The 17141-nt window shown below is 51.0% G+C and overlaps 1 protein-coding gene across 2 annotated transcripts in view; it reads right to left on the bottom strand.

Annotated features, from left to right (window-relative positions):
* Positions 1–370: 370 nt before the first annotated feature.
* SLC22A15 (solute carrier family 22 member 15) overlaps positions 371–17141 on the bottom strand; it is a 49240-nt gene continuing 32469 nt past the window's right edge. For both annotated transcript variants that reach the window (XM_060236803.1, XM_060236804.1), the window contains 5 exons: positions 13704–13789; positions 10497–10617; positions 8640–8712; positions 7006–7194; positions 371–735 (listed from right to left, as the gene is read on the bottom strand). In XM_060236803.1, coding sequence (XP_060092786.1) covers positions 652–735; positions 7006–7194; positions 8640–8712; positions 10497–10617; positions 13704–13789 — 553 coding nt within the window. In that variant the 3' untranslated portion in view covers positions 371–651. The remainder of the gene's footprint in view (positions 736–7005; positions 7195–8639; positions 8713–10496; positions 10618–13703; positions 13790–17141) is intronic.

Raw genomic sequence — 17141 nt, 5'->3', positions numbered from 1 at the left:
CACGGCCCCTCTAGGCACCAGGTTGGGGATCCCTGCACGAGGTCAGCAAAAGACCAGGGCTTGCACAAAGTCAAAACTGAAAAAACTCATGTTGTGGATCTATACCTGTGAGTCAGTCACTTGTTAAGTGAACTGGTCCCTATAACACAAGAAGATTATTCCTCTCCCCCCCCCCCCACTCCCCTCTTGATTAAAACGCCACGGAAGGGACAAACATTCCCTACGTGGCAGAGAGAGAGAGAGATCACCCCTTTCTTCCCAAGACGTTTCTTCCCACCAGGTTGTTTGCAACTTCTCTCCATGGCCGACTTCCAATTAGTAAAGAACAGCCTGTTCAGAAGGAAGACATTAACAGCATATGCAGAAGAAATATGGCTACAGATTGGGTCAGTTGTTTGGTTTCACAAACGGTATCCTATCCTGAGCCCGCAGAATTCCTGACTCCTCCCCGAACGAGGGACAGTTCTTGATCTGGCGGGGAGGGCACCAGAAAGCGACAGGCTCCGCTTTGCCTCCCGATGCAGAGATAACGACGGCACAGTCCCAGTTTCTTCCGCCCCCTCGATTTTCACCCGCTTTCACGTTTGTACCGATGAAGCCGACGGGAGAGTTTGAAAAGGCTGCAACGAAAGAGAGCCCTTTCCTCCAACGTCACGTGATCATCTGAGTCTCTTCGTCCGCATCATAGAACTCTTCGTCTTCACTTTCGCTCCCTGCGGAGCTGTCCCGGTCAGACTAAAAGGAAAAGGGGACCTTGATGTTAGAGAGGATCTTCAGCAGGCTTTGAGCAGCACAACCTAGAGTTACACTGGAGCGCTGGGCAGAGAACTGTGGCGGGCTGGGGTTCAGTACCCCTCCCTTATTGCACGGCGCAATGGGTAAGAAGCCACGTCCTTTGGCAACGCACAGAGCAGGAGCATAACGGATCCCTCATGGCCTAGTTCGGGGCTCCCTAACTTTTTTGAGCCTGCGGGGACCACTGCAGTTCCGACATGGCGCGGCAGGTGCTGCCACAAACTGGTTGCCACGGAACAGCTGAGGCAGGAGGCAAAACGGCTGCTGTAGCGGACCTTCAGTCCCACAAAGAAGATCCCTCTGCTGCGGCGGCAGCTGCTGCCACGGCAACGTTTTTAAAAACTTGCACAGCCGATCAAACCTCCGGTGGCCAATCAGAAGACTTGCTGGGCCAAAGCCCCACATGGCCCCATCCACTTTCTGCAAGCAGCCTTCAGGAAAAATATGTGGAGAAGCCATGGAGCAGAGGTCCACCAGTGGCTATTAGCCACAGGGTACAGATGGAACTCTCTGTCTGGGGCAGTGATGCTCTGCATTCTTGGTGCTTGGGGGGCAACAGTGGGAGGGCTTCTAGTGGCCTGGCCCCACTGGTGGACCTCCTGAGGGTGCCTAGCTTTTTGGCCACTGTGTGACACACAGTGTTGGACTGGATGGGCCACTGGCCTGATCCAGCATGGCTTCTCTTATGTTCTTCTGTGACAGAGTGTTGGACTGGATGGGCCACTGGCCTGATCCAACATGGCTTCTCTTATGTTCTTCTGTGACAGAGTGTTGGACTGGATGGGCCACTGGCCTGATCCAACATGGCTTCTCTTATGTTCTTCTGTGACGCAGAGTGCTGGACTGGATGGGCCACTGGCCTGATCCAGCATGGCTTCTCTTATGTTCTTCTGTGACAGAGTGTTGGACTGGATGGGCCATTGGCCTGATCCAGCATGGCTTCTCTTATGTTTTTATGTGACACAGAGTGTTGGACTAGATGGGCCACTGGCCTGATCCAACATGGCTTCTCTTATGTTCTTATGTGACACAGACTGTTGGACTGGATGGGCCACTGGCTTGATCCAGCATGGCTTCTCTTATGTTCTTCTGTGACAGAGTGTTGGACTGGATGGGCCATTGGCCTGATCCAACATGGCTTCTCTTATGTTTTTATGTGACACAGAGTGTTGGACTGGATGGGCCACTGGCCTGATCCAACATGGCTTCTCTTATGTTCTTATGTGACACAGAGTGTTGGACTGGATGGGCCACTGGCCTGATCCAGCATGGCTTCTCTTATGTTCTTCTGTGACAGAGTGTTGGACTGGATGGGCCATTGGCCTGATCCAACATGGCTTCTCTTATGTTTTTATGTGACACAGAGTGTTGGACTGGATGGGCCACTGGCCTGATCCAACATGGCTTCTCTTATGTTCTTATGTGACACAGAGTGTTGGACTGGATGGGCCACTGGCCTGATCCAGCATGGCTTCTCTTATGTTTTTATGTGACACAGAGTGTTGGACTGGATGGGCCACTGGCCTGATCCAACATGGCTTCTCTTATGTTTTTATGTGACACACAGTGTTGGACTGGATGGGCCACTGGCCTGATCCAACATGGCTTCTCTTATGTTCTTATGTGACACAGAGTGTTGGACTGGATGGGCCACTGGCCTGATCCAGCATGGCTTCTCTTATGTTCTTATGTGACACAGAGTGTTGGACTGGATGGGCCATTGGCCTGATCCAACAGGGCTTCTCTTATGTTTTTATGTGACACAGAGTGTTGGACTGGAGGTGCCATTGGCCTGATCCAACAGGCCTTCTCTTATGTTTTTATGTGACACAGAGTGTTGGACTGGATGGGCCATTGGCCTGATCCAACATGGCTTCTCTTATGTTCTTATGTGACACAGAGTGTTGGACTGGATGGGCCATTGGCCTGATCCAACATGGCTTCTCTTATGTTCTTCTGTGACTCAGAGTGTTGGACTGGATGGTCCACTGGCCTGATCCAACATGGCTTCTCTTATGTTCTTATGTGACACAGAGTGTTGGACTGGATGGGCCATTGGCCTGATCCAACATGGCTTCTCTTATGTCCTTATGTGACACAGAGTGTTGGACTGGATGGGCCATTGGCCTGATCCAACATGGCTTCTCTTATGTCCTTATGTGACACAGAGTGTTGGACTGAATGGGCTACTGGCCTGATCCAACATGGCTTCTCATGTTCTTATGTGACACAGAATATTGGACTGGATGGGCCATTGGCCTGATCCAACAGGGCTTCTCTTATGTTCTTATGTGACACAGAGTGTTGGGCTGGATGGGCCACTGGCCTGATCCAACATGGCTTCTCTTATGTTCTTATGTGACACAGAGTGTTGGACCGGATGGGCCATTGGACTGATCCAACATGGCTTCTCTTATGTTCTTCTGTGACACAGAGTGTTGGACTGGATGGGCCATTGGCCTGATCCAACATGGCTTCTCTTATGTTCTTCTGTGACTCAGAGTGTTGGACTGGATGGGCCACTGGCCTGATCCAACATGGCTTCTCTTATGTTCTTATGTGGCACAGAGTGTTGGACTGGATGGGCTGTTGGCCTGATCCAACATGGCTTCTCTTATGTCCTTATGTGACACAGAGTGTTGGACTGGATGGGCCATTGGCCTGATCCAACATGGCTTCTCTTATGTCCTTATGTGACACAGAGTGTTGGACTGAATGGGCTACTGGCCTGATCCAACATGGCTTCTCATGTTCTTATGTGACACAGAATATTGGACTGGATGGGCCATTGGCCTGATCCAACAGGGCTTCTCTTATGTTCTTATGTGACACAGAGTGTTGGGCTGGATGGGCCATTGGCCTGATCCAACATGGCTTCTCTTATGTCCTTATGTGACACAGAGTGTTGGACTTGATGGGCCATTGGCCTGATCCAAGATGGCTTCTCTTATGTTCTTATGTGACACAGAGTGTTGGACTGGATGGGCCATTGGCCTGATCCAACATGGCTTCTCTTATGTTCTTATGTGACACAGAGTGTTGGACTGGATGAGCCATTGGCCTGATCCAACATGGCTTCTCTTATGTTCTTATGTCTGAGGCAGTGATGCTCTGTATTTTGGGTGCTGTTGGGGGGGCAATAGTGGGAGGGCTTCTAGTGGCCTGGCTTCACTTGTGGACCTTCTGATGATGGTTTTGGCCACTGTGTGACCCAGAGTGTTGGACTGGAGGTGCCATTGGCCTGATCCAACATGGCTTCTCTTATGTTTTTATGTGACACAGAGTGTTGGACTGGATGGGCCACTGGCCTGATCCAACATGGCTTCTCTTATGTTCTTATGTGACACAGAGTGTTGGACTGGATGGGCCACTGGCCTGATCCAGCATGGCTTCTCTTATGTTTTTATGTGACACAGAGTGTTGGACTGGATGGGCCACTGGCCTGATCCAACATGGCTTCTCTTATGTTTTTATGTGACACACAGTGTTGGACTGGATGGGCCACTGGCCTGATCCAACATGGCTTCTCTTATGTTCTTATGTGACACAGAGTGTTGGACTGGATGGGCCACTGGCCTGATCCAGCATGGCTTCTCTTATGTTCTTATGTGACACAGAGTGTTGGACTGGATGGGCCATTGGCCTGATCCAACAGGGCTTCTCTTATGTTTTTATGTGACACAGAGTGTTGGACTGGAGGTGCCATTGGCCTGATCCAACAGGCCTTCTCTTATGTTTTTATGTGACACAGAGTGTTGGACTGGATGGGCCATTGGCCTGATCCAACATGGCTTCTCTTATGTTCTTATGTGACACAGAGTGTTGGACTGGATGGGCCATTGGCCTGATCCAACATGGCTTCTCTTATGTTCTTCTGTGACTCAGAGTGTTGGACTGGATGGTCCACTGGCCTGATCCAACATGGCTTCTCTTATGTTCTTATGTGACACAGAGTGTTGGACTGGATGGGCCATTGGCCTGATCCAACATGGCTTCTCTTATGTCCTTATGTGACACAGAGTGTTGGACTGGATGGGCCATTGGCCTGATCCAACATGGCTTCTCTTATGTCCTTATGTGACACAGAGTGTTGGACTGAATGGGCTACTGGCCTGATCCAACATGGCTTCTCATGTTCTTATGTGACACAGAATATTGGACTGGATGGGCCATTGGCCTGATCCAACAGGGCTTCTCTTATGTTCTTATGTGACACAGAGTGTTGGGCTGGATGGGCCACTGGCCTGATCCAACATGGCTTCTCTTATGTTCTTATGTGACACAGAGTGTTGGACCGGATGGGCCATTGGACTGATCCAACATGGCTTCTCTTATGTTCTTCTGTGACACAGAGTGTTGGACTGGATGGGCCATTGGCCTGATCCAACATGGCTTCTCTTATGTTCTTCTGTGACTCAGAGTGTTGGACTGGATGGGCCACTGGCCTGATCCAACATGGCTTCTCTTATGTTCTTATGTGGCACAGAGTGTTGGACTGGATGGGCTGTTGGCCTGATCCAACATGGCTTCTCTTATGTCCTTATGTGACACAGAGTGTTGGACTGGATGGGCCATTGGCCTGATCCAACATGGCTTCTCTTATGTCCTTATGTGACACAGAGTGTTGGACTGAATGGGCTACTGGCCTGATCCAACATGGCTTCTCATGTTCTTATGTGACACAGAATATTGGACTGGATGGGCCATTGGCCTGATCCAACAGGGCTTCTCTTATGTTCTTATGTGACACAGAGTGTTGGGCTGGATGGGCCATTGGCCTGATCCAACATGGCTTCTCTTATGTCCTTATGTGACACAGAGTGTTGGACTTGATGGGCCATTGGCCTGATCCAAGATGGCTTCTCTTATGTTCTTATGTGACACAGAGTGTTGGACTGGATGGGCCATTGGCCTGATCCAACATGGCTTCTCTTATGTTCTTATGTGACACAGAGTGTTGGACTGGATGAGCCATTGGCCTGATCCAACATGGCTTCTCTTATGTTCTTATGTCTGAGGCAGTGATGCTCTGTATTTTGGGTGCTGTTGGGGGGGCAATAGTGGGAGGGCTTCTAGTGGCCTGGCTTCACTTGTGGACCTTCTGATGATGGTTTTGGCCACTGTGTGACCCAGAGTGTTGGACTGGAGGGGCCACTGGCCTGATCCAACATGGCTTCTCTTATGTTCTTATGGACCTCCTGATGGCAGCTGGGTTTTTTGGCCACTGTGTGACACAGAGTGTTGGACTGGATGGGCCACTGGCGTGATCCAACATGGCTTCTCTTATGTTCTTAAAAGCGTCAACAAGCACCGGGTGTGGGGTGCAGAGGCGGGAGGAATGCCACACTGGGGATCCCAGTCTAGTTTCTGAACCTCCTAAAGCCTCTCTACTATCCTCTCAGCTGCCCCTTCACATAACCACTCTGGAAAAGTGGGGGTGTGCTTTGACAGGGAAACACTTGCTCCCCCCCATCCCTGTTTCCAGGGGTTTTTTTTGGGGGGGGGGTTCCAAGGATCTCCCAGAGAGGTGGTGGCCAGCCGGGCCTCCTAGGGATAAAGATCCATATGTGAAGAAGGGGGAGGGAGGCAGAGAGGACCCTTGCTTCTCCACTCAGGAGGCAATCGGCCAACAGGCCCTCCTCTCTTGGAATCTCCTGACGGGAGGCACTTCCCAGATACCCAGCCCTCTAGGCACTGCCTGGCTCATTCTGGTGGGGTCAGACTTCCTGTACAGAAAGGGCTGAACAAGGCTTTAGGATATTGGCACCCAAGCCAGCAAGCGGCCCAAAGAAGGAGCAGAGACTGGATTTATACCCCGCCCTTCACTCGGAGTCTCAGAGCAGCTTACAATCTCCTTTCCTTCCATTTCCCACAACAGACGCCCTGTGAGGTAGGCGGGGCTGGGAGAGCTCTGAGAAAACTGCCCTTGAGAGAACAACTCTGAGAGAACTGTGACTGACCCGAAGTCACCCAGACGGCTTCCTGTGAAGGAGGAGTGGGGAATCAACCCTGGTTTTCCAGACTGGAGTCCGCTCATTTAACCGCTACACCAAGTTGGCTCAAAGCTCTGAGGCATCTTCTTGCAGGCTCGGCGAGGTCTTGCATGTCTCCAGCAGCCCAAGTGCCAGAACACCTGGCAGTACTTAGACTTCATGGAGGCAGCTCTTTCTACCAGAGGGGGAGTTTTAAGGAGGCCCAAAAGGTACCTACTCGGGGGCCCTCCAGGGCCTGCAGTGCCACGGCTTCACTGCCCAGCCTCCGATAGGAGCAACCCTGCAGGTCAGAAATCGTCTCCAGCAAGGGGCTGTTTAAGGTTTCCGGCAGCAGGAGGCTGAGCAGGCCCGACAGCAAGCCCGCCACGCCGAACACGACATAGGGCAGGGACCACTGCACAGATTTCTGCAAAAAAAGGAAGAGCCAATACTAACAGAACCAGAGCTTGGACTTCACGACGTCTCACGTTTTGCCCGCCGTCTTTGGCTGCAATGTATTTGCATGTCAAGTCTTCTTCCGGCGGGACACCATCGGCCGAGAACAGTGATGAGCTGGGCACGCAGCAACGCGCACACGCGCGAGCATGCCGCACTGCAATCGAACTTGGCACCAGCCCGCTCGGCAAATGTCTCCATGCACCCATTCATCTAGGTGGGTAGCCGAGTTGGTCTGAAGCGGCGGAGCAAAGTTTGAGCCCGGCGGCACCTTGAAGACCAAAAGAGTTCGATTCCGGGCACACGCTTCCGTGCGCATGCCCGCTTCTTCAGCAACCGTGTGCCCGCACCCCAAAGAATTAAACTTCGTTGGTCTTAAAGCTGCCACTGGGCTCAAACTTTGTCCTACATCAATGCATTGTGAGAATCTGTCCTGAAATATGGCCTGCACGGGGCAAAGTTTGAGCAGTACATTAGTTGCAAAAATCGTCCCTTTGTCAGGCTGGGGTGGGGAGAAGAGATGGAGAGATCAGTGTCTGGATCTCCTCCCTTTTGTGTCACTGTACAACGGATGGGGAGGAAGAGACAGAAAAGGAGACAGCCCCCCCCTCCCCAGTTCTTTCCCTTCTTTTACATAAGGATGCTGTGATGTGCCAAATCTTCCAAGGGACTGCTTATTGGAAGGGATGACCTAAACATGTCAGGACACAAAACGAATCCTGCTGGGTCAGACCAGTGGTCCATCTACTCCAGCCTCCTGGTTCATGCAGTGACTGAACGGCGGCCATTGGCCTGATCCAACATGGCTTCTCTTATGTTCTTATGTGACACAGAGTGCTGCACTGGATGGGCCATTGCCCTGATCCAACATGGCTTCTCTTATGTTCCTATTTCGAAATATCGATGCTTGACACCACCCTTCAGAGCATCCTCTCTTCCTCAGAGCGTTACCAACCACCAGGTGGACCCTGGAGATCTCAGGAATTGCAGCTGACCTCCAGATGACAGAGATCCCTTCCCCGGGAGAAAATGGCTACTTTGGAGGGTGGACTCTGTGGCATTAGACCCTAAAGAGGGCCCTCTCCTCCCCAAACCATTTCCCGGACTCTACCACTGCCCCCCCCCTCACCCTCCAGCAGGCAGCCCTGCTCCAAAATGTTGGATGAAGTCAGACCTGCACTCGTGAGTGGCAAACTGTCACATCAGGTCATTCCCCAGACCTACAAATGCTAGAAAAATGTTCCTTCCTGGTCCCATCTCTACTCACTGAAGAAAACCACCCACCCGTGAAAAGGACTGGGTTAAAAAAAAGAAGAAAAGCAGCAATTTTCCTTTTGCAGAGGAAGAACAGAGAAGTGATCTTATGTGCTTCCTTCGAAGTATCTGGAGAAGAGTCAAAGGAAAGTTGAGACGTACCAGAGACGGAACGAAAGGAGCAATAATCCCGCCGACTCGGGAGAACATGGAACAGGCTCCCATTCCGACGTTCCTGCAAAGAACATAAGAACATCAGAAGAGCCCTGCTGGATCAGACCAGTAGTCCATCAGGCACATGGTGGCCAACCAGTTCCTCTAGATGGCCAACAACAGGGCATAGAGACTAAGGCCTTCATAAGAACACCAGAAGAGCCCTTCTGGATCAGACCACTGGTCCCTCTAGCCCAGACTCTAGCATCCTGTCTCACACAGTGCCAACCAGTTCCTCTGGAGGGCCAACAACAGGGCACAAAGACTGAGGCCTTCATAAGAACACCAGAAGAGCCCTTCTGGATCAGACCACTGGTCCCTCTAGTCCAGACTCTAGCATCCTGTCTCATACAGTGCCAACCAGTTCCTCTAGAGGGCCAACAACAGGGCACAGAGGCCGAGGCCTTCATAAGAACACCAGAAGAGCCCTTCTGGATCAGACCACTGGTCCCTCTAGCCCAGACTCTAGCATCCTGTCTAACACAGTGCCAACCAGTTTCTCTGGAGGGCCAACAACAGGGCACAGAGGCTGAGGCCTTCATAAGAACACCAGAAGAGCCCTTCTGGATCAGACCACTGGTCCCTCTAGTCCAGACTCTAGCATCCTGTCCCATACAGTGCCAACCAGTTTCTCTGGAGGGCCAACAACAGGGCACAGAGGCTGAGGCCTTCATAAGAACACCAGAAGAGCCCTTCTGGATCAGACCACTGGTCCCTCTAGCCCAGACTCTAGCATCCTGTCCCATACAGTGCCAACCAGTTCCTCTAGAGGGCCAACAACAGGGCACAGAGGCCGAGGCCTTCTCCTGTTGTTGCCTCCTGGCTCTGGGACTCAGAGGCTTCGTGCCTCTGAAAGTGGAGGCTCCCCTGAGCCCCCATGGCTAGTAGCCACTGACAGACCGATCCTCCATCAATCCAGCTAATCCCCTTTTAAACCTGTTTATTTCTGTGGCCCCCACTACATCCTGTGGCAGCGAATTCCACATTTATTCTATTGAGGAAATGTTTTCAGCAGTGTTCAGATGCCCCTCTGGACCACCCAAATCTGGTGGAAGAAGTAAAACGTTTCTGTAAATGCTACTGCTTGTCATGTCTTCTTTTCCCAGATAAGAGATCAAAATGCGGTTTTCGTCGGTATTTATTCTATGTGGCTCTGACATTAAGCAAGTCTGGCCACCCCTTATACAGACTGTCGAGATCCCTTGCCATGTTCTTTTGAACATATGAAGCTGCCTTCTACTGAATCAGACCCTTGGTCCATCGAAGTCAGTCTTGTCTACTCAGACTGGCAGTGGCTCTCCAGGGTCTCAAGCTGAGGTTTTTCACACCTATTTGCCTGGACCCTTTTTTTGGAGATGCCGGGGATTGAACCTGGGACCTTCTGCTTCCCAAGCAGAGGCTCTACCCCTGAGCCACCGTCCCTTCCCGTCCCTCCCCTGTTTTATTACACTGCTCTAAGCCAGGCCCCACAGATACACCAGCACAAGCTGGTTCTCACGGTTAAGAGATATTTCATGGTGTGTCACTGTTTCTCTTTGATTTTCTTGTAAGAGCTGTCTAGCTAAGGTGCACTTTCCTATTTCAATTCTGGCAGGGCCATAACGGTTATATAAATGTATATAACCGGAGTACACCCTACCCCTCCTCAGTTTAGACACCTTCCTTGGAAGTGTCTTTCATCCATCGTTCAAAATAAATGCTTACCCTGATCACACGGAGAGTGTCTTTCATTGAAGATTGCAGCAGAGCTAGCACAGACAACAGAAGCCCCACAAATGCATCTCCCCCAAGAGGAAGTTTTCTTACCTAATCACCGTCGGGTAGAGTTCTGATGTGTAGATATAAACGATGTTAAATGCGGAACTGATGGTGAGTTTCCCCAGTAAAGACAAGGACCGGCTGTTTATCACCGCAAACACCCCAGTAGCTGAAAGGGAAAACGCAACGCGGGTCAAAAATTCTGCAGCAAGCTCTTGGGCTTTGTTCATTCACACACAGCGGGAGATTTTAGTTTTATTGGAAAGTCACTGCACATCGGACAGATACGGCACTGGTCAGAAAAGGTTTTTTTAAAACGTGCAAGAAAATCACAGCTGAGGTTTTAGTAGTGCAAAACGAGGAAGCTTTGTTTAGGTTGGGGTTGTTTTTTTTTTAAAGTAAATGTAAAATGGTAACGCCAGATGCTCCTCAAATAATATTTTTCACATGGAGTCTGATCATTCCAATGCACTGGAATCAGGTCAAGGCCAAATCTTAAGACAGAGATTCCCGGATGCGTTTTGAGAAAGAGCCAGGTGCTGTTCACCCCACAAGACATCGGACTGGACTGTGCAGATTTTAAAATAAGTTTGCTTTGGCAGCAGCTGCCACTACAGCACGAGAACCTCCAGTGCATGACTGACAGACAGCTGTCTTGTGACTGAGCCTGCTGCACTGTGTCCAAATCCCAAAGGCGCCCACAGGCTCAAAAAGGTTTGGGAGCCCCACATCCAGCTTCAGCACCTAGGTGGTGTGAGTATTTGATATAACAGGGGGGCCCAAACCTGCTTAACGCAAGAGCCACATAGATGCTTGAGAGCCACAAGACATGAACGAAGAAGGGAGGCAGGAAGGGAGAGGTGGAAAGAAAACAACTTTACAAATGCATTCTCCAAGCCACCAGCTGGCTTGGCTTGGAGAAATGATTTAAAGAGCGAATGCTTTCTCCAAGCTGGCCAATGGGGTGACGGGGGCTTCAAGAGCCACGCAATGTGTGGAAGAGCCACATGTGGCTCCCGAACCACAGTTTAGCCACCCCTGCGATATAAGAAAGAAGTCTGAATATGAACACACCTTTATTTATTCACGGATTTTGTGACCCTGAGAGGCAATGGAGGGAGCGCACAGTGGCACCAGCTTCATTTGTCAAACTAGGGCCGATTCCGCACTCACTTTGCTCCGCGGAAGGCTTCCGTTTCTGTGCGGAGCAAGTTGGCGATTTCGCACCCGCTGCTCCGCGCCGCCGTTTTGCCCCGGGGCAACCTGCGATTCGCCGCACAGCAATGGACACTTGTTTTTAAGGCAAGAGACATTTCAGAGGTGGTTTGTCACTGCCTGCCTCTGCCTCCAGGCCCTGGTATTCCTTGGAGGTCGCCCTTTCAAATACTAGCCAGGCCCTAGCCTGCTTAGCTTCTGAGATCTGAGGAGATCAGGCCAGTCGGGGCTATACAGGCCAGGGCACCATCTGGGTATAACCGTTATTTTTTAACGGACAGCCAGTTTGGTGTAGTGGTTAAGTGTGTGGACTCTTATCTGGGAGAACCGGGTTTGATTCCCCTCTCCTCCACTTGCACCTGCTGGAATGGCCTTGGGTCAGCCATAGCTCTAGCAGAGGTTGTCCTTGAAAAGGCAGACTCTTATCTGGGAGAACCGGGTTTGATTCCCCACTCCTCCACTGGCACCTGCTGGAATGGCCTTGGGTCGGCCATAGCTCTCTTATCTGGGAGAACCGGGTTTGATTCCCCACTCCTTCACTGGCACCTGCTGGAATGGCCTTGGGTCGGCCATAGCTCTCTTATCTGGGAGAACTGGGTTTGATTCCCCACTCCTCCACTGGCACCTGCTGGAATGGCCTTGGGTCGGCCATAGCTCACTTATCTGGGAGAACTGGGTTTGATTCCCCACTCCTCCACTGGCACCTGCTGGAATGGCCTTGGGTTGGCCATAGCTCTCTTATCTGGGAGAACTGGGTTTGATTCCCCACTCCTCCACTGGCACCTGCTGGAATGGCCTTGGGTCGGCCATAGCTCTCTTATCTGGGAGAACCAGGTTTGATTCCCCACTCCTCCACTTGCACCTGCTGGGATGGCCTTGGGTCGGCCATAGCTCTCTTATCTGGGAGAACTGGGTTTGATTCCCCACTCCTCCACTGGCACCTGCTGGAATGGCCTTGGGTCAGTCATAGCCCTGGCAGAGGTTGTCCTTGAAAGGGCAGACTCTTATCTGGGAGAACCAGGTTTGATTCCCCCCTCCTCCACCTGCAGCTACTGGAATGGCCTTGGGTCGGCCATAGCTCTCTTATCTGGGAGAACTGGGTTTGATTCCCCCCTCCTCCACTTGCACCTGCTGGAATGGCCTTGGGTCAGTCATAGCCCTGGCAGAGGTTGTCCTTGAAAGGGCAGCTGCTGTGAGAGCCCTGTCCAGCCCCACCCACCTCACAGGGTGTCTGTTGTGGGGGAGGAAGGGAAAGGAGATTGTGAGCCGCTCTGAGACTCTTCGGAGTGGAGGACGGGATATAAATCCAGTATCTTCTTCATCTTCTTCTTCGTTAAAAAAGCAAAGCAAAGCATGCCTGTTATGGTTGAACCGATGTCCTCAATCAGGTTTGTCAAGGGAAGGTTATTTCTAAGTAGACTCCATAAAGGCAGCATTGGGGTCACTCTTCTCTCTTACGCCGCCTAGTCCGCATCACAAGATCGTTGTGAAGATAAAATGGGGGAGGGAGAACTGGAGTTCCTAGCAGATGGGGAGGAGGGGGGGGGAGAGTTCAAAAGTTTAAGCACAAGACCAGGGCCGCCAAGGAAGAGCTGCTGCTTCTACCTGCAGTTTCCTGTTATCTACTAAAAGTATATTAAGTGCCCAACTGGGAGTCCATGAGTTATTTGGGATAAGCACAGCTGACTGCTCGCCGGATGCTGCTCCGAAGAAAAACAGGCAAAACGGCTTCGCAGGCAAATCCAAAATTGGAGGGCTTCTTCTGCAAGCCCCCAAGGAGGAAGTCTGATGAAGAGAGCAGGCACTCAGAGGCCTTGGGAACTGCACATTTTAACTCCATCCTCAACTCCCTGTCAGGCAGGCCCCACCGAGACTCCTGTCGACGCTTCTGGTTCTGACAAATCCAGAGAGAAGCCGTGGACTGATGCAGCGGGAGACAGCGTCTGTTTTGCTGTTTTTGCAGACCTTTGCTGAGAAGCCAGAGGGCTGTGGCAGATTTCCCATAATTCAGAAACAAGACACACCCACATAACCCCTCACCTTTCTTTTCGGGAAGAAACATGACAACGAGGGAGGCCAGTCCTCCCAGGGACAAAAACACCGCAAGGGTCCGTTTCCGGCCGAACCTGATGAGCCAGAAAGAAAACGAGGATGATGCAATGAGAAGAAAAACTCACACGTGCTCTTGGCTTTAGCTGCAAGGCAAAGAGAATTTTTTTCTCCCTCTCCCAAAATGTCAGAACTTGAGGGCATCCAGTGAAGTCGATGGGCAGGAGGTTCAGGGCAGACAAAAGGAAAAACTGCTTTACGAAGAAAGGGCTTAAAAATGTGGAAGATGCTGCCAGAGGATGCAAGGATGTCCTGCCGCAGGAGGCGGTGGCGGCTGCCAGCACAGCCAGCTTCAAGAGGGGACTGGATCAACATATGGAGCAGAGGTCCAGCAGTGGCTATTAGTCACAGTGTATTGTTGGAACTCTGTCTGGGGCAGTGATGCTCTGTATTCTTGGTGCTTGGGGGGCACAGTGGGAGGGCTTCTAGTGTCCTGGCCTCATTGGTGAACCTCCTGGTTTTTTGGGCCATTGTGTGACACAGAGTGTTGGACCAGATGGGCCATTGGCCTAATCCAACAGGGCTTCTCTTATGTTCTTATGTGACACAGAGTGTTGGACTGGATGGGCCATTGGCCTGATCCAACAGGGCTTCTCTTATGTTCTTCTGTGACACAGAGTGTTGGACTGGATCGGCCATTGGCCTGATCCAACATGGCTTCTCTTATGTTCTTCTGTGACACAGAGTGTTGGACTGGATGGGCCACTGGCCTGATCTAACATGTCTTCTCTTATGTTCTTCTGTGACACAGAGCGTTGGACTGGATGGGCCACTGGCCTGATCCAACATGGCTTCTCTTATGTTCTTCTGTGACACAGAGTGTTGGACTGGATGGTCCATTGGCCTGATCCAACAGGGCTTCTCTTATATTCTTCTGTGACACAGAGCGTTGGACTGGATGGGCCACTGGCCTGATCCAACATGGCTTCTCTTATGTTCTTATGTGACACAGAATGTTGGACTGGATGGGCCATTGGCCTGATCCAACAGGGCTTCTCTTATGTTCTTATGTGACACAGAGTGTTGGACTGGATGGGCCACTGGCCTGATCCAACATGGCTTCTCTTATGTTCTTCTGTGACACAGAGCGTTGGACTGGATGGGCCACTGGCCTGATCTAACATGTCTTCTCTTATGTTCTTATGTGACACAGAGTGTTGGACTGGATGGGCCATTGGCCTGATCCAGCATGGCTTCTCTTATGTTCTTATGTGACATAGAATATTGGACTGGATGGGCCATTGGCCTGATCCAACAGGGCTTCTCTTATGTTCTTATGTGACACAGAGCGTTGGACTGGATGGGCCACTGGCCTGATCTAACATGTCTTCTCTTATGTTCTTATGTGACACAGAGCGTTGGACTGGATGGGCCACTGGCCTGATCTAACATGTCTTCTCTTATGTTCTTATGTGACACAGAGTGTTGGACTGGATGGGCCATTGGCCTGATCCAACAGGGCTTCTCTTATGTTCTTCTGTGACACAGAGCGTTGGACTGGATGGGCCACTGGCCTGATCCAACATGGCTTCTCTTATGTTCTTATGTGACACAGAATGTTGGACTGGATGGGCCATTGGCCTGATCCAACAGGGCTTCTCTTATGTTCTTATGTGACACAGAGTGTTGGACTGGATGGGCCACTGGCCTGATCCAACATGGCTTCTCTTATGTGACACAGAGTGTTGGACTGGATGGGCCATTGGCCTGATCCAGCATGGCTTCTCTTATGTTCTTATGTGACATAGAATGTTGGACTGGATGGGCCATTGGCCTGATCCAACAGGGCTTCTCTTATGTGACACTGAGTGTTGGGCTGGATGCGCCACTGGCCTGATCCAACATGGCTTCTCTTATGTTCTTCTGTGACACAGAGTGTTGGACTGAATGGGCCACTGGCCTGATCCAACAGGGCTTCTCTTATGTGACACGGAGTGTTGGACTGGATGGGCCATTGGCCTGATCCAAAATGGCTTCTCTTATGTTCTTCTGTGACACAGAGTGTTGGACTGGATGGGCCACTGGCCTGATCCAACAGGGCTTTTCTTGTGTGACACGGAGTGTTGGACTGGATGGGCCATTGGCCTGATCCAACATAGCTTCCCTTATGTTCTTATGATGGCCACAGGAACAAACAGCTTTCAAAGGGTGATTAGATCAACTGATGGAGGATAAGTCTATCAGTGGCAACTAGCCAGGGTGACTGAGGGGAATCCCTCTGAATCCCAAAGCCAGGAGGCAGCATCAGGGGAAGGTCCTGGGCTTTTATGCCCTGTCATTGGCTGTCCAGAGGACCTGGTTGGCCACTGTGTGAGACAGAATGCTGGACTCGATGGACTGTTGGTATGATTCAGCAGGGTTCTTCTGTTCTTATGGACTCTTCTCCTGAAGCCAGGATTCCAAGACACGGCTGAATTCTGGTTTCAAGGACAGAGCATAAAACCACAGTTTGTTGTTCAGAATGCAATGACCAAATACAGTTTGCTCCATATCTATTGGTCTTTCAGCAACTGGCCGGGCAGCAACAATGGAGGTAGGGAAAAGGAGCAGATGAACCCAAGAATTTCCTCCTTTGAGTCAATGGATTGCTTCCACCTGTACTCAGTGCGCATGCTCTGTCTACCTCAGGGGTGTCAAATTCATTTGCTATGAGGGCCGGATCTGACATAAATGAGACCTTGTCGGGCTGGGCCATGTGTGTACCTATTTAAGATTAGGGAGCAGAGATAAACGTTATAAAGGACACAGGCAAACACAATTAAAGACTTTCATTAAAAAACCCTAAGATAAAACATGCTTAAAACATTAGCACTCATTGGTCTTAAAAGTACTTTCTTTGTATTTCTCCTGTGAGACCCAGGGAACAGGGCAAAGGAAGCTCTGGCTCCTTCCCTCCTTCCCCAAGGGACCAGGAGGGAGGGAGCCTCAGCCGATAGAAGGAAGAGAGGCTTGGCTCAGTAGCTCTTCTGTGTGATTGAGAGAGCCTAGCAAAGCAAGCTCTGCCTCCCCTCCCCTTCTTCCCCAAGGGAGGATTCTAAGGAGAAAATAGAGGTTTTTCTCTGTAGCTCCTGTGCAATTGAGCAAGCCTGGCAAAGAAGAAGAAGATATTGGATTTATATCCCGCCCTCCACTCCAAAGAGTCTCAGAGCGGCTCACAATCTCCTTTACCTTCCTCCCCCACAACAGTCACCCTGTGAGGTGGGTGGGGCTGGAGAGGGCTCTCACAGCAGCTGCCCTTTCAAGGCCAACCTCTGCCAGAGCTATGGCTGACCCAAGGCCATTCCAGCAGGTGCAAGTGGAGGAGTGGGGAATCAAACCCGGTTCTCCCAGATAAGAGTCCGCACACTTAACCACGACACCAAACCAGCA

This window comes from Heteronotia binoei, chromosome 4 (genome assembly GCF_032191835.1).
Source record: "Heteronotia binoei isolate CCM8104 ecotype False Entrance Well chromosome 4, APGP_CSIRO_Hbin_v1, whole genome shotgun sequence".
NCBI lineage: Eukaryota > Metazoa > Chordata > Lepidosauria > Squamata > Gekkonidae > Heteronotia > Heteronotia binoei.
The sequence above is the reverse complement of the archived record's forward strand: the minus strand, read 5'-3'. Positions and strand labels throughout refer to the sequence as shown.